Source organism: Pagrus major, chromosome 6, assembly GCF_040436345.1.
Source record: "Pagrus major chromosome 6, Pma_NU_1.0".
Taxonomy (NCBI): Eukaryota; Metazoa; Chordata; class Actinopteri; order Spariformes; family Sparidae; genus Pagrus; species Pagrus major.
Window position 1 is genome coordinate 10,882,515 of NC_133220.1, and position 22,705 is coordinate 10,905,219.

At 40.1% G+C, this 22,705-nt stretch overlaps 2 protein-coding genes across 2 annotated transcripts; both read left to right on the forward strand.

Annotated features, from left to right (window-relative positions):
* Positions 1 to 1,304: 1,304 nt before the first annotated feature.
* csrp1b (cysteine and glycine-rich protein 1b) lies at positions 1,305 to 6,136 on the forward strand. The gene is made up of 6 exons (XM_073468593.1): positions 1,305 to 1,350; positions 2,353 to 2,462; positions 2,929 to 3,097; positions 4,325 to 4,454; positions 4,583 to 4,676; positions 5,411 to 6,136. Exons 2-6 carry the CDS (start codon positions 2,354 to 2,356, stop codon positions 5,485 to 5,487), a joined length of 579 nt encoding a protein of 192 aa, XP_073324694.1. The 5' UTR covers positions 1,305 to 1,350; position 2,353; the 3' UTR covers positions 5,488 to 6,136.
* A 7,012-nt stretch (positions 6,137 to 13,148) lies between these two features.
* LOC140997672 (troponin I, slow skeletal muscle-like) lies at positions 13,149 to 14,839 on the forward strand. Its single transcript, XM_073467639.1, has 6 exons — positions 13,149 to 13,162; positions 13,358 to 13,496; positions 13,580 to 13,711; positions 14,023 to 14,112; positions 14,282 to 14,449; positions 14,744 to 14,839. Exons 1-6 carry the CDS (start codon positions 13,149 to 13,151, stop codon positions 14,837 to 14,839), a joined length of 639 nt encoding a protein of 212 aa, XP_073323740.1.
* Positions 14,840 to 22,705: the final 7,866 nt, after the last annotated feature.

The following is a 22,705-nucleotide window of genomic DNA, read 5'->3' on the forward strand; positions in this document are numbered from 1 at the left end:
TGATTTTCTTTCTTCTTTTCCCCCCCGTTTTAAGACGATTCAGTAGGACAACGATACCAAAATGTTGTGCAAAGCAACCATGGAAGTTTTTTAATCGCTGAACAAAGGAATGCTCCTCATCTGCCAAATCAGTCATCCGACCTCAATTAAACTGATCATGTGTTTCACTTGCTAGACAGAAAAAAGAAAAGAAAATCCCCTTAAGATAGCGAGAAGGGCAGATGGCTGCGGTGTAGATCGTACCCTGCAGAAAATGTACAAATTAGCTCCGTTTTTTTAGCCAACTGGGGGGCAGCAGAAACAGAGGAAGCCGGTGAGCTTGAGAGCAACAGCAGCTCATTTACAAAGCGAGCAGACATGAAGCAAAATTGGCAATTGTCTTCAACTACAGAGGGAATTTCTGGCTCTTTAACTGCTGAATGATTCACAATGTTTCTACAGACTATCATTGTCCATCTTCAGCTTGATGCTCTGCCCGTAGGGTACTGTGGGTTTTTAGAGCGCTTTCGACAAGAATCACAGCCCAGTTGCCAGAATAAAACGTACGTACGTATTATATCAACATTTCTAAAATACGTAGAGACCACTGCTCAAGACCACCATTCAGTTCCCTTTCAATGGACAAAACACAGTCGATTTCACAACAATCAGGAGTTTTTTTCACATATTTGCAGCGTTAGTGGCGACAAAACGGAGATTTCTAAGCCAAAACTTCATGTTTTCCTTGATGTTACCCCATTTACGTGGTTTTTGAGTCTATACCAAAGAAGAGCTTCATCATAACAGACAGTTGGGAGGTAATGAAACACAAGGTTGAAACGTAAAATCTTAACATATTGGTAGATCTGTACAGCTGCCTTATGTGACTGCGAATGGCATGATGATTGTGGTGAGACTGAACCAAAATAGTAAAGTTGTGCTCAGTAAAACCAAAACAATGAGATAAAAATCATTACTGATGTCTCGCCATGTTACTTCTTGGTGTGGAAGTCCTCAAAGCTAACAACAGTCACCTCTTCTGTCCATTTGGGGTCACTTATGTGCAGCATTACACTGAAGTCACCGTCCATCTGTTGCTTTCCACATTTCATTCTGACTCGGACAGTTTCTGATACACTGACATCTCTTGTTGTGTCCCTCCCTCCCTCCCCGTCCATCATCTCTCACTATCTTCCTCCTCCTTCTCCTCCCCACTTCTCTCCCTGTTTTTGTCTCGGTGTCCTGACTCCTCCCTCATTAGCCTGGTGTCCACTCAGCCTCCCTCTGCTTCTCTTCATCAGACCAGTGTCTCCACTCAGCTCAGTCATCTCTGAATACCACTGACAGGACCAGCCTTTCACCTCAGTACAGGTAGGTTTGTTTTTTATGTCATAAGAATACAGAAAACATCAAATATCTCAGCTTAATAGAGTAACAAGTTGTTAGTTGTTGAGTCCATGTGTTGTTGATTTGTGCAGTAAAGAGTTAATTTGTAGAGAAAATAAAAGCTTGTTTGTTTTTACTGAAGATTTAATTGGTCAAATTAGGAATAAAATCCAATGAAATCAACATTTTTTGCTAAAATTTTACGAGTGAGATTTCCAGTGAAGTTACTTTTAATCAAATGACTAAAGTGTGTGCTGTTTTACAAGAGGCCTTACTTTATAAGTTGGGCGTGCATGCTTTTCAACATGCGTCATCATTTATCCATCCACTCATAGCATTCAGTTTTTTTATGAGGAGCATAAAGGGACAATACTGTTATGTAAATAAATGTAATTTTGAATGTTTCCTAAGTAAACAACCTTGTAAAAGGTGCCGCTGCCACTTTAAGTAAGCTCAAAGATGCTAAAACTATCCCAAAATAGTGTTTTTACGAATTATTTTCAGAAGCATTGAAATCAAACAATCCTCATCCGAGCCTGTTGGGTTGTTTGAGGTCACAACATGTGTGATTACACAATTAAATGTCGGAAATTTCCTGTTTATCCAGCGACCTCGTAAATTGCTGACTTTCTGTGTGAGATGACAACATTGCATGAAGCCACCACCATAAAAAGACTCAGAAACTCAGAGCTGGCATGCAGAGTGTGTTGTGATCTCATTCTGTGTGGAGGTAGTCTGCTGCTGTGTCTGAGCCACAGCAGCAGGTACTTTGCATTTTACAATCATGAATGAATAGTCAAGGACGAGGAAACACTGAAAGCAGTGTATCACAGCCGACTGGTACCTCTCCTTTTATAGGAATTGTTGCATCTAGCCTCAAGTGTTGCAGATGGCGTCTGTCTGCTGAGTAACACCGATTCAGAAGAGAGATGTTATATATACAGTGAATGAAAAATGTACACAACTGGCTCTCCTGTGTGCTTACAGGATGCCTTTCGGAGGAGGAAACAAGTGCGGCTGCTGCCAGAAAACCGTCTACTTCGCTGAGGAAGTGCAGTGCGAGGGGAAGAGCTGGCATAAATCCTGTTTTCTGTGCAGTAAGTATTAAAGTTTTCAGGTAATCTGCTTTATTCCCTCCTCTGACTCCCAGTGCATAAACAAGCCTGAAATCACAAGTGAAGTGCAGCGGTGGAATGCAGAGTATTTGGCGTCAGAGCAGGAAAGTGAGCAACTGCAGGTTTTCACTCGGACATCTCAGTCCTTATTAGGATCCAGTGGAAGCATGTGACACATTGGTTTTCCTTATATGGCAGAGGAAGGTACACACACTCCCCCCGGCAGCACAGACGAGCATTTATCTGAGCCAGCTTAACACATAGTGGGTATGCCAGTTTCTTATTTGAAATGTCACACATGGTTTGTGGCAATGTCACGGCTAAACATCTGTGGAAAGCATGCCAAGAACTGAGAGTCGTTCAGTGCTGCACAGATGCTTGTGAATAAGTACATGTGCATATTGGTATTTCTAATTATTTTCTCTTGTTTGTTCTTTTTTATTGTAAGTGGTCTGTAAGAAGAACTTGGACAGCACAACAGTGGCCGTTCACGTGGATGAAATCTACTGCAAATCATGCTATGGCAAGAAATATGGGCCAAAAGGCTACGGCTTCGGAGGAGGAGCCGGCACTCTGAGTATGGACACAGGAGAAGGACTTGGAATCAAGCCTGAAGTGTGAGCAAAAACTTCCTCCTGCTATTACTGTATTATCGGTATTGATATTATTATTATTATTATTATTATTATTATTATTATTATTATTATGGACTACTGGGGCCCATATTCAGCATTTTTCTTATTATTGCCATCAGTGGTTTTTGTGTCCAATTGCCGTTGTAAAAAGTGGCCAAAAGTCAAATTTGAGTTAAAGTAAAGGTATCGTGTTAAAATATTGCTTCGTAAAAGGGAAAATCACCCTTATGAGAAGTCTTAAAATATGCAATATTAAATGCATTTAAGTATCAAACGTCAAAGTAAAAGTAAATGATACCTACAGTATATTTACATGCATGTATTTAAATGCTGTACTGGTGGTCGATTTATTATTGGCCTGGCTGTTTATTCTATCAGATATACACCGAAACAGTGTATGTTTGTTTTTCTATTGCAGATAAAATAAATTAATTTAAAAGGCTACTTTGGCTCATACAGCATGTAATCTGCAAAGTAACTAGTAACTAAAGTTATTAAATAAATATTTGCTCCCAAAATATACTGGAGTAGAAGTATAAAGTATCTTAGTGTCAATACAAAGTACAAATACCTCAAAATTGTACTTAAGTACAGTACTTGAGTAAATGTATCCAATTACATACCATCACTGCCATTAGTCGATAATATAAAAATACATTTAAAATGTAATACTTCAGCTCTGATGCAGCTTCCTCTCTCTGTCTGTAGTCACCACTCTGTGGTCTTACTCAATGTCCCGCCCACAACAGTATCTGATTGGCTGCACATCACACGTAATAGCCGCTCAAAACTGAATAATGTAAATCTGCAAAGTAACTGCCAACTAAAGTTATTAAATGAATGTAGAGGAGGGAAGTATAAAGTGATTTTACTCAAGTTAAGTACCTCAAAATTGTACATCATTGGGTATTCTACATTTTGACACCAAGATGTTCATTTTTACTGCAAATGTGTTCCAAGTATTGGTTATTGATCTCCTTGATTACTAATAATCGATAGCAGCCCTGAATAAAACATATCCGTTGATCCCTACGGTATAGCCAGATTAAAGATAATGTTTGAGTTTCCCTTTCTAAACTGACTGTAGTGCACAACAAAACCATTTCTACAAGTGCTGGATCAAAAGACTTAACAATCCAGCTTTTCCCTTTCCTCCCACAGCTGACTTTGCCTTTCAGTCTTTTTTTAAAGCTGTTTTTTTCTTGACAGACAAGCTCCTCATCGCCCTACAACTAACACCAACGCCTCAAAGTTTGCCCAGAAAGCAGGGGGCTCAGATGTGTGTCCTCGATGTGGGAAAACGGTGTACGCAGCGGAGAAGGTCATCGGAGGAGGCAATGTAAGACCTACATACAGTATAGGGTTATCTCAGTTTAGAAACTGTGCTTTAAATCCAGAATAAGCATGGGGATTTGTTGGTTTTGTGTATAGTCTTGATATTGAACCACCTCTCTTCTCTCTCATCAGTCTTGGCATAAAGCCTGCTTTCGCTGTGCCAAGTGTGGCAAAGGACTGGAGTCCACGACTGTGGCTGATAGAGACGGAGAGATCTTCTGTAAAGGTCTGTGTCTGTTAATAAGAGCTGTGGATAATTCAATTAGCTGATGGGCAGAAAAATGAATCAGCAGCTATTCTGATTATCAGACTTCATTCCCTTGGTCTAGTTCAAAAAAGTGAAGATTTGCTGACTCTCTTTTTCTTATGTGACATTAAATTAAATATTTGGACAGCTGGTCAGACAGAAAAAGCAATTTCAAGACTTGGGCTCAGGAAAGTGTAATTTAAAATGTCATTTTCCTGATATCTAATAAACCAAATTATATATTTTTTAATTAAGGAAATTATCTACTAAATAATACATGTTTTTAAAGTAATTCATACTCCAAATGAATCAATATTGTATTATTGTAATGCAGTTCTTGCAGTTGTTTTGTGAGTGGTACGACGTTCAGCGCTTCAGATGTCAGTTCATGAGTTAACCTAGTAACATCTGACCCTCAGCCTGCAGAGAAGACGCAGTTGCTCTAAACGATTCGAGACAGAGCCCCAAAATGTCGGCAGCCTCTCTGACCCTTTGCCATTTAGTGTATTTTGGTTCATATTTGAACAAGACTTCATGTTTGACAGCGACCTAGATTTAATAAACCAGCCGACAACCAAAAAAACCATTCCGGGGCTCTGATACCGTGGCTCTGCAAATTGAGGTTTAATAAACCAATAAACCATATTTTGTGTAATTCAAACTCCAGACTGCTACCCAGTGTGTTTCTCAGCCTCTGTAATGTTTATTCACAGGTTGCTATGCGAAGAACTTTGGTCCAAAGGGATTCGGCTTCGGTCAGGGTGCAGGAGCGCTGGCTCATTCCCAGTAAGGCCTGAAGCATCGCCCTCCCCCTGGGACTGACATCTGCGCCCTGATATCCTCGCTTCCAGGATCCTTCAGTCGATACCCAGCCGATTTCACTCCGCCCTTTCACTCCAGCTACAGGCGAAGAGGAATCAAAGAGGCCTAAAACCACGCAGCTTTTTGTACGAGTTCACCAGCAGATTTTGCTCCGTGTGTTGAATTTGGATTATGAAAACAAGATGTCATGCTTAACATTTAATAACACACTGAATTCTAACTCTGTGTTTGTGTGTGTCCAGACTGGCTGCATTCTTAGAAGAAAAAAAGAAAAAAGAAAGAAATTAAGCTCTGCTGTTGCAACACTAAGAGACACTTGCACTGTAACAACTGGGTTTGGCAAATGTTGAATTTGGAAATCAACACGTTTAAAGACTGACAGCTGTGAAAAAACAGCATCATGCTTCACTTTACGCTCAATAAAAAGGTTTTTGTTCTGCCTTACATGCCAAATTGTGTAGATATGGTTTCAAGAAATGCTTCATTGGTTAGACACAAAATAAATATCAGGCAGAAACAAACAAAACTGATGGAATTTTTCTTCCCATTGCCCCGTGATACAAAATCTGGCATGCCTCACACAGCTGTCATTGTTTTGGTGGTTCTGCTCTGATGAAATCAGTGTGTATGTTTACGCGGTCTTGGGCGTGCTTCTTATTCCTTGTAATCATCATCAAACAGAGCAAAATGCCTGCTGTTGTGGTGAACAAGGGAGTCGCAGTGCTCAGACCCGTCTCTGCCTGCGCCGAGGAGGCACGATGACCGGAGTGCCAGGCAGCTGTGGCGGTGGGGACGTCTGTTTGTTTTGGCACCGACTACAACATGTGAGTCACATCAGTGGCAAAACTCTGAAATCTGAAATCCTTCCAAAGATGAAAGTATTACACTGGGATCTGATCCTGAGCTTTCACATGCTGTGATTTATGAGTTAGAGGAACAAAAATGTGCTTCATCTCAGACCTTGTAGAAATCTTTAAAAAATGGATGTACGTTTCCTCTGAATGGTCAGCTGTAAGTAAGAATATACCATGGACATGTATAGTTTTATTTCCTTCTGTCCTTTGCCCACCAGAGGGCAACAGAGAGACCTAATTTTTCAGTCTGTCAGTCAGATGAGATAATTCTCTATGATAATAATAATTTCCAAGAAGTCTTCACTTGATTTGTCTTGTTTTTGTGTTATTATCAAAAAAAGGAAAATCTGTTGTGCACAGCAGGTCTGTGAAGCTTTGGATCTCTCCACATGTGTGTGGGGCTGCAGTACGTTCCAAAACTAAAAACACCAGAGAAAAGTGAAAGGAGTGTACAGAGTGCAGTAAAAAGTGACTTTGTGTTCTCCAATGTAAGATGCAAGTGTTATTTTGTGGGGCTACCGTATGCAACTGGACTTGTTTCAGTTTCTTGAAGACGTTTCACCTCTCGTCATCCAAGAGGCTTCTTCAGTTCTAACTAACTGGAGGGGAGCCGCAGGCTTTTAAAGTCTGTGTGGGAGTGTCCCTACAGAGTCGTTAAGGACACGTGTGAGCTCTGAGTTTCAGAGTCGTTAGGGCCACTTTTGGGTCGTTGGTCAAACCGGCCTTCATGTGGGTTTCTAAAGCTAGGCGAGCCCAGATGTGTTTGGCTGTTAAGCTGTCTGGGGAGAGAACTCAGTACAGCATTGTAGGTGGGTTATAACTTATAAGTAATGTCTTAGGCCACACAGTGTGGAAGTTGGTCCTGAATGCTGTCAGAGTTTAACAGCTCCGTCCTGCCCTGTATTAACTTGGAGCTCCCTAAAATATTGGTATTTCCACCAGGGGGCGGCACTTTGTGTCCAGTGACAGTGTGCTGTGTGCCTGATGCACATTCTTGTCGGCTCAGCTGGTTGACAATTCAAAACAGAGATGATTTTTTTTTTTCAAAATTACTGTTATTATTATTATTTTTACCCATTTGGGTAAAATACCATCTTTTTTAGTGAGACCCATATCAGATTGGGGAAGTCTACATTTCAGTAGCTCCAATGCATTGGAGCAACAGCCGATAAAATCTGCTGGTGATCATTCAGCCAGCAAGAATCAATGGTCACTAGCTGTAGATGAGCAGCCTGGATTTATCAATCAGTGTCTGAAAGCAAGGACTCATCACAAATTTCAACAAACATTGATATTAAATCCACCCTTAAAATTGAAAATTGTATATGTTTCACATGAGAACCATGTCAATTCAGTTTCATCAGACTTTATTTTAACTCTACACTTTAAATAAGAAATTACACCAAAAATATAAGTTTACTTAACATGGTACAGCTGCAGTGAACATTTTACAGTTTTCTGTTTAAACCATCTACTTTACAGCACAGTGTCACATGTGAGAAACTACTGTACAGTAAACTGCTATAATACCCTGGCATTCGTATATGAGTCAGTGTTTCCTAGAGACAGTCCAGTAATCACACGCAGCACTTTGTTAATCCTGCTGCCATATATACTGTGGAATTATAATCAGCTGCCTCGAGCCAGCAGCCTGGATCTCAGCGTCATAAATCAAATCAGCATCAGGGACTTTAAAGTCCTGACTCAGCAAAAGAGCAAAAGAACAGACCGGCAAATTTCAATAAACCCGACCGATGAGAAGAATAAGGCTATACAGCTACAGACGGTGCAAATGTAAGTATAATGCAGTATATCTTTCCATACTAGGGTCCCATCCTTGGTGCAAGTTTGAACGTTGCACATTGACTATAAATATGAAACTAATAAATAGCAGGGTTGTTGGCCCAGCAGGTCACAGTCAATGTGGTCTCAAGAGGTTGACAGCTCGCCAGTTATCCCACTGAGCCGCCTGCTGCTCCTCTGTGAGCAGGAGAAAATGCAGCAGCAGCCACACATATGCTCCCACAAATGTAAAGCATGTGGTCAGTGTGAAGTGCAACAGTATTAAAATACTGTTTTTAATTAACTGCCAGTATGCAAAAAGGTACAGGCTACGAACTGAGGCTGCACAATCAATGAAAATATTATTAAAACGAGTTTTGATGAAGTAGCGCTGCAGAGATGTCCTGACCTAAAAAGTTGATCTCCAGATGTGAGAAAACATGTTTGTTTGGTACAAACCCCAACAAATGTCACATCATCCTGATCATAATGGGTTTTTGATGCAAAAATTATCATTCCCACTGACTGTGAATCATATTGCAATCATATTTTCTGTCAAAATAATCGCAAAATTAGAAACAATGTGTGCTTCCATAGAGGAGGTCACACAGCGATGTCAACTCAGTTTAACACCAAAGGGAGATTTTTGAAAAAAATGTCCATCCATCCCTCCGCTAGAGTTCAGAGACTTTAAAAACATTACGCCAAGGAGCACTGAAACTGTTCCTCCTTTACTAGTAACAAGCTCAACACACTTTCAACTACTGGTACCGCATCACAGTTGTTCGCCTCTGTGTACTATATGTACAGAATATGATAATGTCAAAGTGATCCTGACCTTTGAACACTCAAATCTAATCAGTTCATCCTTGAGTCCAAGTGGACATTTGTGCCAAATTTGCAAATTTGTGGAAATTCCCTCCGGCCGTTTGAGATACCGCGTTCACAAGAATGGGACGTCATGAGATCACAGTGACCTTTGACCATTCAAATCTAATCAGTTCATCCTTGAGTCCAAGCGGACAATTGTGCCAAATTTGCAAATTTGAAGAAATTCCCTCAAGGCGTTCTTGAGATATCCTGTTCACAAGAACAGGACGAGGAAGGATGAGCCGATAAAATAAACAGGAGTTGAACCAAATGGCAATAAATGAGGGTCTACTACCACTGTACTCTTGATATGAAAGGAGACATTACACTCATTTTCAGATTCATAATTTTATTTTTCACCAATTAATTGATCAACAGAATATTAATGCCAGCAGATAAATCAATTAATTGATTAGTTGTCAGCTATTAAATTAATCACCCATCAGTTCATCGATCAGTTTGAGTAATTCTTCATGAGAAACAGTGATAATTCTCTGATTCCAGCTTCTTAAATGTAAATATGTTCTTGTTTCTTTACTCATCTATCACAGTAAACTGAAAATCTTTGGTTTAAGGACAAAACAAGGCATTTGAGGACGTCATCTTGGGCATTGGGAAACACTGGAAAAACACCAAGACCATCTGACAAATACAATAAAATAGTTAATGAATAAATATATAAAGTCCACAAGAGGAATAATTTACACAACATCAACAGCTGCCCAATATTTTATTCACAGCGACTGAGAATATGGCCATAGCAACGCATTACCCACAGTGGTTGGCACGAAACTGACGACAGAAATGCTTATTTTACATTCTCAAGTGACATCCACAGAAAACAACAGTCTCAAAACATCTTAAATAAACAGCGTCTCTCCAGATAATGGTCCAGCAAGGGAGTCTGTAGCGTTGATAAAGATGCTGCTCGCATCACAAACCAACAGAAGCTGCTGTGGAGACTTTCGGAGCCTGAACAACTCACCAAGACACTTTTGTTTCTGTCTTCAATTTGTCACACATCTGCAAGGAACCAGTTCCAACTTTTTTACAATCTCAGTCCAATCTTTTACAGGACTGCTGAGGCAGTGACTCACACACACACACACACACACACTGTTGAAATATTCATGCACAAAAGCTTCAAACAGGACCAGACCCTTGACAACCGTCCCAGTGTAGCGACTTTCACAAGCATTTAATGATTGTTTTTGAAAAAGTTCCCGGAGACGGATCGAGCTGCCAAATTAGTGCTGGAACTGACGATTATTTTCATTAATCTGCCGATTATGAATAATGAATTGTCCTGCAGGACTTTTTTTTGTCAGAGGCTATTTGCTCAAGCGACTGCACAGCCTACAAAATGTCAAAACATGGTGAATGAACGGCCATCGCATCACACTGAAAAGCATCCTATCCTAACAGAGTCATTAATACTGCAGTCGTTCGACTTGTTCTGGCAGCGCTTGTGGTCCGGCAAAACTGTTCATTTATATTCCCACCACTCGGCTCTACGGATGGTGATGTCGGTCGGCCTGCTGCTTTGTTTGAGATCAAAGCTGCTGTGTCACTGGCAAGTGTCACCAGGCATGTGACTAGCCTTCAAACCTGACTTCTAAGTGTGTGCAGCCGCTGTGCAAGATGAAGACTATGACATCTGTAACACAAACACAAACCAGACAAGTGATTGTGGATTAATTGAAGCACTTATTGTCGTTGCATTCACTGAGGTCTCAGAAGGCAGACACATTCATCTGTGTTTACAGTGACAAATACGAAGCCTGCACACAAACACAAGCTGGGACCCAGTATGAAAGAGTGGCAGCATCACATGGTGCTGCAGTTTGTCTATGTTTAGTTGGAAGGCCTTTGCTAAATGTATACTGGAAACTGCATTCCTGCCTTAAAACCTCGGCTTAGCATTGTCTGCAGCTATTATCCTAATCAGACCGAGGGGGGCCCTGCCAGTCTCCAGCATCAGTCTTGGTAGCCAGACAACATCTCAGTAAATCATCGACAGTAACAAGACAAACTGTCTGGATGTGGCTGCTTAAAGTTTGCAAAAAGAAGTTTAACTTTTTGCACACAGCAGCTGGTGTACAAGAGCAGCAAAGATCCTACTCAGCGCTTCAAACAGTTTAAAAAGAGAAAAAAAAAACAGATCAACAACCGACTGAAAACTGCTGAAGTGAAAGTCGACAAGGAAGTTGTTAATCCTGTTCTGGCACGCCGGAAAGATCACACACATTATTATAAAGAAGCAGAGAGCCCGTGATCTGTCAACACAACACAAGCATCACAGTCACTGTTATCCTGAGACCAACCCCTCTCAGGGTGTGTGTGTGTGTGTGTGTGTGTGTGTTTCTATTCTTGTGATAGAGAGGAGGGACAAAGGGGAGCGGGAGATAAATATTCTGGTACTTTCTTCTCTCCATCACTTTGTGTCTGTCTGCCTCCACAGCATCAACACAGAAAGGTAAGAGTCTGCTGCATTGAATCAATTAAACTCATAGTGTGGTGGTTTGATCTGAGAGCTGAGTTTTACTTTTCACTGTTTGATCAATAAGATTATCCATTCAATAAAACACTGGAATTTGGAGTCAAAGTCTGACCAGACTTATATTTAGGGCTGCAACTGACAATTAGTGTCAATAATGATTCTTCTACTGACTATTTTCTTGATTAATCAAGTCAAATAGCAGTTTTTCTAGTTCTGAGAGTTTGTGGTGAGGTCTTAAAATGTCTCATCGTGTCTGCCCCACAGTCCAACACCCAAAAATATGCAATTTAACACCACAGAAGATAAAGAAACTCAGCAAAATTTCACATTAGAGAATGTTTTTTTTGCAATTTTTACTTCACTATTGATCAATTCTTATAATAGTTGCTAATCAATTTAATGTTTAATGTTTAATAGAAATGGAAATAATGTCGCTACAACCATGAAGACTAACTGTTATTTGAATTTAATCTAAAAAATGTAACTGTAGACTATTAAGTGGGCGATATGGATAAAACCAACTATCAACTACATGTTTATTATATCGCAGTATTGATAATATTATAACAACAGTGATACCATCATGGATAAAGTAATCAAATAAATATGTTCTTGGCTAAAACCTGACAAATCAGGGTACTGCTTTGCATGAATGCAATATTTACATCAGTCCTGGCAACTGATTTGCAACATGTCCTACAATAGTTTAATGCACCCAGAGATGTTAAAGGGCGAGATGTCACTGTATAGCTACTGGTGATATGATGAGTTGATTCATTAATTAGTCATTAAATAAAATGTTAATCAGCAAATATTTTGATAAATCACTTTGTCAATCAAGTTGTTTTTCAAGCAAAAAAAACCCAAAACATCTCATAATTCCAGCTTTTAAATTGTGAAATGATGTTGCTTCTCTTTGTCTTATGTGGTAGTAAAATGAATATCTTAAAGTTAATGTTGGTTAGACAAAACAAGCAATGTGATATCTTACTGACCAACATGACTGATCAAGAGAATAAACATCATATTAATCAGCAATGAAAATAATTGTGATTGTTACGCATATTATTTTCATCATCCTGCCTCTTTATGATATTTATTAATGGGCCGGCTGCTTCTGATCAGTGCTGTTCTGAGAAATGGGAACCCTGTCTGTATTTGTGTCTTTATCCAGAGGGAAAGAGGGGGTGAAAGCAGGAAATGTTATCTTTCTGGAACTTGCGCCTTGCATGCTTCTCCCTGTCTGTCATCACTTTGCTTTCTGGCAGAGAAGCGTGCCATCGGCACCGAGAGGTGACCGGATGATTTGGTCCAGCAGGCCTTTCTATGAGGATGACATAAAAGTGCCACATAAACAAAACAAAACAAAACAAAAAAGGCTGGTCATGTGAGAAGGCACATCCTCTTTATAAAGATCAATATAACCATATACTGCATGCTCTGTTTTTCCACTCTTGTAACACTACACGGTCGACTGTAGTGGAATGTTTCTATGTTGGAGCTAAAAGGGAAACCTTAGTTAAGACCAGTTGGGGCTGCGGACCCAAGTGGTCCCCACGGCTGAGCGCTTCAGAGACAAAAAGGTTTTATTTTTGTCTTCCAGGGGGAGTTGAAATAGCCAAGATGCCTGAGAAAGCGTAAGTGTATTGTGTTTCTGTTATTGTTTCCATCTGCTAATCAGAGTATCAGTTTCATACAGTAAAGTCATTCACATAATGAAATATAGCATGGCAGCTTTCACAGACAATTCATTAAGATTTTGCCATGTGGAACTGAATGCTTATTCTATATGTCCATGTCTGTTGTGTCCTTTCTTTATTTTCTACCCACAGACTGGAGGTAAGATTTCACAAGACACAACTCATCAAGAAATCAACACAATCAACACCAAAATGTCACACTAAGTTAAAAGCTTTATCCTTTTTGCAGAGGAAACCTAAAATCTCAGCGTCACGCAAGCTCATGCTGAAGGTGAGTCCTCCGTCTAAACAGACCGTGTCTTCATTCAGAAAGACAGTGAATCAAACAGTTAGATTTACTTTGTGTTATTTCAGAGCTTGATGGTCGCCAAGGCCAAAGAGGACTTGGAGCAGGAGATGGAAGAAAAAGAGGAGCAGAAGGAAAAGTATCTGGAGGAGAAATCTCCTCCTCTACAGACCAGTGGCATGTCCTTAGCAGAGCTGCAGGTATTATTTGATATTTATGGCGAGGTGTTTATATTTGCAAATTAAAAAAAAAATCTTCCTTATGCTCACTGAAATAATGTCGCTAAAGATGAATTGCCTGCTCAGGCCTGCAAGAACTGACCAATCAAGGCTGCCTGGGCTTTTCAGGAGGTTGTTTCTTAAAGAGACAGGCACTAAAATGGTGCATTCAGACAGGGATGAATAGAGGCACTGCAGCAATGGACAGTACGAGAAAAATGACGTGATTTTTGAACATTAAAGCGAGTAAACGTTTTTCCTTTAACATCCAATTCCTTTTATTTTCTATACAGACGTTATGTCAAGAGCTGCTTGCCAAAATAGATGTGGTGGACGAGGAGCGGTATGATATCGAAGCCAAAGTCCTGCACAACAACAGAGAGGTAACTGAAGAAAGACAACAACAACAACACCAAAAAGATAAACCGACTACACATATCTTGAAGTTGCAACAGCACACTGATGTAGTCCTACAAGTACCGTGTGTCCAAACACACAAAGTGTAGCTATTACTTCCTGGGTCAAATGACTTTCTCTCTACTTTCTCCTCAGATCAAAGACCTAAATATCAAGGTACTGGACCTGCGAGGGAAGTTCAAGAGACCCAGCCTGAGAAGGGTGAGGGTCTCTGCCGACGCAATCCTGCGCTCGCTACTGGGCTCCAAACACAAGGTCTCTTTGGACCTGCGAGCTAATCTGAAATCAGTCAAGAAGGAGGACGTAGAAAAGGTGAGTTCAGGAAAAATAAGATCAAAATACAGACAAAGATGAGGTGATGTTTTTGGCCAGAAGACAATGACATAATCCTGATTTTTTTCCCCACACAAGCTGTGACAGCGCTGTTGGCCATGGTGATAATTTATGTTTGCACTTTAAGACTTTGGCTGTCCATTTAAGGGTGACAGTGACTGCCAAGGTGTGAAACTGATTAGTCAACCTTATTTGTCTGCCAATACATAAAGAAACATCTGGTGCCTGTATAACAAGAGTGACTCTCTGTCTCTGTCTGTGCAGGAGAAGACGGTGGAGGTGAGTGACTGGAGGAAGAATGTGGAGGCCATGTCGGGCATGGAGGGCCGCAAGAAGATGTTTGATGCAGCTAACCAGTAAAGGGTCCATCCATAAATCCACAAACTGTTGAGTACTTCAGAGGGTCACAGAGATTTCTTTGGTATTTTATATTGAGTACATTTTCCCTGTAAACACCCACATTTTCTGTGTGTTTCGTTTCATTTTCACTGAAATAAACACAGCATATGCAGTCTTCATTTTCGGTTGTAGTTTGTTTTTGAATACTGAGAGAAGAACAGCTTTGCATTCATATAGATCAACCAGCTGTTCTGAGCTGGAGGGGAAATGTTGCTTACTTTATCAACGTAACGTTACAGCGAGCAAAGAGGAAAAAGGAGAGAGAACCAGAGTCTCTGGTGAGTGCTGAATTCATTGAGAGTTGACCTGATTTCAGACGCACTGACACACACGCACCCTCGATGCGGCTGTTGCTCACTAGCATACGGCTAATGTACGGTAAAGTCACATGGCTGTTTGGGGCGAACAAACACTTGCACAAGTAATGTGAGGTGAAAATGTGCTTTGCTGGTGGTGAACACAACGTTAACCAACCACCATTGCAGATGAAAATCAATCCACGTTCACAGACGAGGTAATGTAGCAGGTGGCAAGCATGCTTGACTGATCTGCAGGTCAACAAGCAGACCTGCAGATAAGTCACACTGAATACGTAAGCTGACACCAGCAGTCGCATTATGCTGGCCTACCTGTTTGGTGAAGTAAAGCAGTGTTAGCTGGCATCTGGGTGGGGGAATTAACCTCTTGGAAAGTTTGTCAACAGGACAGGACTTTCGGCCTGAAGACAATGACACAACTCTGATTCAATCCTGCACAAGGTGCAGCTGTGGCAGAGACGTTTCCCATGGTGATAACTTTGGTTCACACGTCGTGGCTTTGGCTTATGTCCATGTGAATGGTGAATGCCAGTGTCAACTGATAAATCACTTTCTCTTAGCTTGCCAAAACAAAAGGAAACTTCTGGCGCAAGGGTCAAAATATCATATGATATTTAAGAATTTAGATTTATGCATATCGTTTGCATACTGAGCACCTGTGGTTCTCTTCAAGGGTCGACTGATATGGCTTTTTCAGAGGCATAAAGATGTTAGAAGAAGATGTTACAATTTGGTAAAAGATGAGGATCCAAATGCAGCAAACACCCGGGAGGCAGGATTAAGAAACAAAAGGCGAGCTTTAATAACTCAAGCTGAGGATAAACCACAATCCAAGAAGTACAAAATGCATAAATACAAAGTAGCAAACAAAAAACTTACACAAAGTACAAACCAGTGACCACAAAAGCTAAGTAGAAACATAAAGGAACAAAAACCAGAAACATACCACGGGAAGACACTGGAGACAATACGGCTGAGAAACACAGGGTGACAACACAGGACCAACTGACAAAGGCAAGAGGGATCACCAAGACTATATACACACACACTAATGAGGGGATGAGGTACAGGCCGAGTGAGGCGGGGAAAGGACAGGTGAGGGAAAGGAACTGAAAACACAGGAAAGAGGGAAAATCACACAGAGGGAGAAACTGAAAAGCGACACGCAACACATAAGGGCACAATTTCAAAATAAAACAGGAAACAAGAGAACAACAAAAACCAGGATCATGACATGGAAACCAATATTTGGGACCGATACTTATGAACATGAAAGTAAAATTTACTCAAGTACTGTTCCTAAGTACAATTTTGAGGTAATTTACTTGAGTATTTCCATTTTCTGCTACTTTATACTTCCTCTCCACTACATTTATTTGATACATTTAGTTACTAGTTACTTTGTAGCTTCAGATTATTCAGTGTTTATAGGCTTTTAACCGTGACGTGTTACCAATCAGATTTTGTTGTGGGTGGGACTTTGAGTGAGAGGATGCTGCATCAGAGCCAAAGTCAACCATTTTAAATTAGTTTATTTTATCGGCAATCTGACAGAAAAATGCTGAATATCGGCCTCGATAATCGGCCAGGGCCAATAATCGCGGCCATCTCAACCGGGAGGAATAAATCCTTTGGAGAGAGTTAGTCTGCGAGGACAGCACAGCAGGAAACTCCAGCTTTAAGCACTCTTTTCATGGCAGAGGAACAGAAAGTCTTTAAATAGTGAATTGTTATCACCTCCACAAATTAAAATCAGTCCTGAAACAACAGGACGGGTCGGCTGTAAAATGAGCTAAACCCTAATTAATCAGTGGGCAGGTCAAACACATTAAATAGCCCGCTTCACTGTGAAGGGTGAGTTTGATGTAAACTTCAACAGGTAGCCATTAAAACACTTCTTTTTCTGAATTTAACTCTCTAATGGATGAGCTCTATGGAGGACTGAAACTGCCTAATCAGAAAAATTGATAGAAATATATAAATGGCTCAATAAATAAATTAATATGCCATTAAATGCATCAAAAATAAAATAAAAAATAAATGTAGGTATTAATCAATTTATAAAATAAGACAAAAATAGATATTTCTGCTTTAAATTGCCTCTGTATTTACTTTTATTTTTATTAAGTCAAATATTAATTTGCTTTCCCATCCCCCAATAGGGCTGCCAATAATGTTTCAATCAATGAATCAGTCTAAAAGGTGCACTGTGTAGTTTTGGGGAAGAAATTTGAATCAGAAGAGAAAGATCTTCACAGACTGATTTCTTTTTTTAATATCTAAACAAACTAAATAAACAAACTGTCTTCATTTTCACGACTGAATAAACTAAATGAACAAACTGTTTTTGTTTCCATGACTGAATAAACTAAATAAACAAACTGTCTTCATTTTCACGACTGAATAAACTACATAAACAAACTGTTTTTGTTTTCATGACTGAATAAACTAAATAAACAAACACAATTTCATACTGTTTTACTTTGTTTATATGTGGTGGACCCTGCCACCTTTCTAGCTTCAGTGTTCTGGGGACCTTATTTTCCTCTGAGAACAGCTTGTTTATTCAGTTATGGAAAAAAATATATATTTCTGAGTTTATATTATTACCTAATTAGTATTGTAAATATTAAAATTCTATGTTAAATTTCTTCCCTAAAACTTCATAGTGGCCCTTTAAAAAATGTCTAAAAAGCAAAAACAAACCAACAAAATTTCAGAGTGCTTATTTTCTCCTCTTAATGTCCAAACCCCGAAATATTCAATCTATAATTATAAAAATCCCACATTTGAGAAGTTGTAACCTGCAAATCTCTTTATTTCAATTCATTTTTTGCTTGAAAAAATAGCGGAAAAAATACTAAAATAGTTTATCAATGACTTGTTTCAATCTATTATATACCAAGCGATGCTTCGGGTGCCTCCAGTTTTCTTTTCTGCCACAGGGTGGGAGTATCAGCTCAGAGTCTCCTCACTGAGGAAGCAGGAGCTTTTCCAACAAACAGTTCTCAGTTTGGCAACATAACATCAAAAACATGAATCAGAGTATTGTTTGTCAAACTAAACATACTGCTGATGGAGAAGGGTGTATTAACGACAGATCGTATAAATACTTACACATGTTTGAGCTGAAGATCCCTGTCAGGACCTGTGCCATGTCAGGGTTACAGAGGATTATAGTTTGCTTTAGTTGACTCAGGTGCCAGGCGAGTGGGGTTTTTATAACAATACAATGGAATTATCAGGAACTGCTTTGATTGCCTGTCTTCCAAATGATTCCTTACAGATTTAATGTTGCAACCCTTTCAACAGACGTCTGTAAAGTATCAGGAAGCCGAAACGTTCAACAGAAAATTATCTTATTCGGGTGTTTTATATTGAGGGATTTAAAATCTCTAATATGAAAGTTGTCGACCTCTCCTGCCTCTGAATGAACTCTCTGTGGAGTGGTTTTTTTTTACGTTCATGTTGTTTTGTGAGCTTGCTGATTCGAATAATCTGTTCTATATCAGCCAGACCATTACTCGCTTTTCATCCTGCAAAAGACCACATTTGCCAAGCTGCTGAGTGACAGAACTAAAACAAGGAAATGATTTTATGATTAAAAAGTGGATCTATCTTCACGTATATCAACCTGACTGCAAAAGCAATCCGCAAAGGTGACCTCCGCTGTCGGGTGTTTGTGCGGCCTACTGTAATGTCGACTGCTGACTGGAGCTGGAGGGGAAATGTTGCTTACTTCAACGTAACCTTACAGCGAGCAAAGAGGAAAAAGGAGAGAGAGAACCAGAGTCTCTGGTGAGTGCTGAATTCATTGAGAGTTGACCTGAATTCAGACGCACTGACACACACACACCCTCGATGCTGCTTTTGCTCGCTAGCATACGGCTAATGTACGGTAAAGCCACATGGCTGTTTGGGGCGAACAAACACTTGCACAAGCGATGTGAGGTGAAAATGTGCTTTGCTAGTGGTGAACACACCGTTAACCAACCACCATTGCAGATGAAAATCAATCCGTGTTCTCAGATGAGGTAATGTAGCAGGCGGAAAGCATGCATGACTCATCTTATAGTTTGCTTTTGTTGACTCAGGTGCCAGGCGGGTGGGTTTTTTATAACAATAAAATCAAATGAAATTACTAGGAACTGCTTTGATTGCCTGACTTCCAAATGATTCCTTACAGATTTAATGTTGTTGTTCTATATCAGCCAGACGATTACTCGCTCTTCATCCTGCAAAAGACAAGATGTGCCAAACGGCTGATTGACAGAACTAAAACAAGGAAATACTGTTATTAGTGTGTGGCTTTCCCCTTCTTCCTAACATGGATTGCAAACATGTTAAAACAAAGAAAATTGATCTGTTGACCCCTAGTGTTCAAACACTGCGGGCTCTACAGTGTGAAAAACGCATCCCAGTTCTGTCTTGTATGTAAACGTCCACAGGGCTAAACCAAGCTCAAATATTTGACAGAATTGTCATTCAAAGGCAACACAATGGTTTTGACCTCTAAGTTATACACATATAGACATTGGTTTTTTTTTACTACAAGAGAGAGAAAGCAGTTTGTTCAGGTTTGGCATCTTTTTCTGAATAAAACTAACGTTTTAGCTCAGATACCCTTGAAATAAGACTTCATACACAATATACAACTTCATACACAATATACAACTAGTACATACACAGTGGCTGCAGGTACACTCTGTTGCATTGTTGAGCCTTTCCAAACACCATCACACATTACATGGACTACACTGAACAGGGTCTGACAAAGGGTATCCATGTCATACTGATACCATGAGGTGTATCTGATGTCACTGTGTTGTTCCTAGAACATTATTTCAACTTAAACTGAGTGAAACAGCAACAAAAAAAACTGCATCTTGAGTGAGCTATTGTGGTTCAGTGGGTTATGTATGACATTCTGTCTCTGTTTGTTTAGGTTTAGGCAACACAAATACTCGCTTAGGTTCAGAAAAACATGGTTTGGTTCAGTGCTTTTACAATGTTAAAAACCAGTTGAAGCTTCTCCCAGGTCTGTATTTTTTTCGGGTCTTTTTCCTGTGTTGCTAAGCTATGACATTAGAAAAACGTGATCGGTCAGTTTCAGGATTCATTAATAGTTTTTAGATGTTTCTGATACCCCGAAACAAATGATTTTATTTATTAACTGTATCAAATAAAATCAAAGACTAAGGTTAAATGTGATGTTTACTCTTTAATTAAGTAAATGATCGAGTGAGTGAGTGAGTGAGTGAGTGAGTGAGTGAGTAGACTATAACAGATGCTTCACATCTTGAAAACCTAATGAAACCACACATACAACCACAGATCTTTATTTCCCCTGATGTTCTCTCCGCCCTGCAGACAGTCGTCTTTATGCAACACGTAATCCTTATTGTTGAGCCCTGACTTAAGATTTGACTTGACAGCAAAAAATGTCTTGTTTAATGCAATTAAATCCTCCAGTATCGCAGTAATTAAGAAAAACTAAATGACACCTCATCTAGAGACCTGAAACAATTGTTACTGTAATGCATTTTACCTCTGAAGACTCAATTTATGTGACTTGGCTTTGATTGGCCCCCAATGACGTGAGACCTAGCTTGGGACTTGCTTTGACAAGACTCCTGCCAGCTGTTTTGAGATGTCATTGATCTGTTTGTAAAGGAAAAGCCAGGGTAGAGGCGGAGGGGGAACTGTATTCGCCCAGCGACACATACAGAATCACATTCTGTTTGTTGGCTTCGGTTCACCTGAGACATGACTGTTGGGTCAAATACAACATGAACAGCAATCATTGGGAGTATCAAAGCACTTGGCATGGTCATGAAGGGTGTTGTTGATAACGTGTCAATGCATGTGAGGACTGGGGGCAGGCAAAGATTAACGAAGTGGTGCAGGAGACGGTGCCGGTGAAGGGAGTGAATCTTATTTTCGTCATTCTCTTGGCAAACTGCTCTGGGAATAATACTCAAACTATAATTTGATTGCATAACACTTCCAGTTCAGTGGATAAATCAATGCTGTTGTAAAATACTGAAAAGTAAAATGCGTGTGATGAATTGATCAGCAAGTAGTCAAAATAATGTGGTCCTTTGTTGGGAAATCAAAGGAGCTTGAGACATGCCCTTGTGCACACAGGTGTAGGTTTACAAAGATTATTTCTAACTTTCCTCACGTCTGCCAGACCTGAGATACAGAACAGTAATCCCGTGTTGTTCAGGTTTGGTTCTGCTGTGTAAAAATAGACAATTCAAGTCCACGGAGGATTCATGTTTTCCCATTCGTGTTGATGCCATCTGCCATCTGTTTGCAGGTATGTGCCCTCCAATTGTAGACACGGGCAGCGTGCCGCCATGTGATCCGCTACTGGGTTTAAAAGCTTAAGGCCCAAAGAGAAGGGGACAGTATACAATTCCCCATCGAGTCCAGTCCGAAGCGTACATCATTCTGGGTAAGTCTGTGCTCTTCTTCTTTATTTTATCAATCCTAAGATCCTTCATAGGATGCATTTTCAAGACATGTGGGTTCACTTTCACACCATCATCTTCCTCTGAATTGACTCACTCGTACAGGTGCTGCATCCTAAACATGTCAGACACAGAAGGAGGCGCAAACGAGTGAGTAAATGAATCATTTTAGCAGGAAGGAAAGTGATGATGACAAAGTGATGGAATCAATTATAACAAACACAATTTTTTGGTGTGTTTTCTTCTTCTTTCAGGGGGCCACGTAAGTCAGTTTGTCAGTTCACAGACTAGGCTGCAGATTCAGACAGCTGCTTGTTGTCAGTAAGAAATTCTGACTGGCTGGATGCTACACAGCTGCTTCATGTGACTAAAATGCGTTAGTACTGTGATTCTGCTGCGTGTACAACCCGGGCGCCAGAATAAATGTTAGCTAAGTACCTTTTTTTTGCAAAACCACGGATAAGTTCAAACTGAACGTCTCTTTATGTTGCAACTTTGCATTTGTTTAGGTTGAATTTCTCTCGTGTCAGAACGCTGTGCTAATGTTCTGGTTTGGTCGAGGAAAACATTTTGGTCACCACAAAAGCGTAGGGAAAATGTCTGCAGGTCTCCTTAAAAAATACCTGCTTTTCACGGCACAAAAACGGCTGGAAATATCCCCAGATCTCTTCAAAATATCCAGTCGTATGCCTCGAACTGTGGTTGGTTTGGGCGTATCTGTGGTTTGCAGAAAGTCACCTGCTAACATCATATCCCAGCGACTGGGCTGTGCACGTATCAGAAATGCATTTATGTCCAAGCCCATGTTTTAATATACTTGTCATTGTATACATTGCCTCGGCCAACCTCTGCTCTTCACCTCTCTCTGTGTGTACGCTGTGAAGAAGACGAGGATATTGTTGGTATGTACGTTAATACAAACAATATCTATGAGAACAGTGTCAATCTCTGCTTGTAACTTCGCCGCCACTTTGTTACCTGCTTTACACACTTGAGCCTTGCACTTAAACATTCTTAGTCACTTAACACACTGC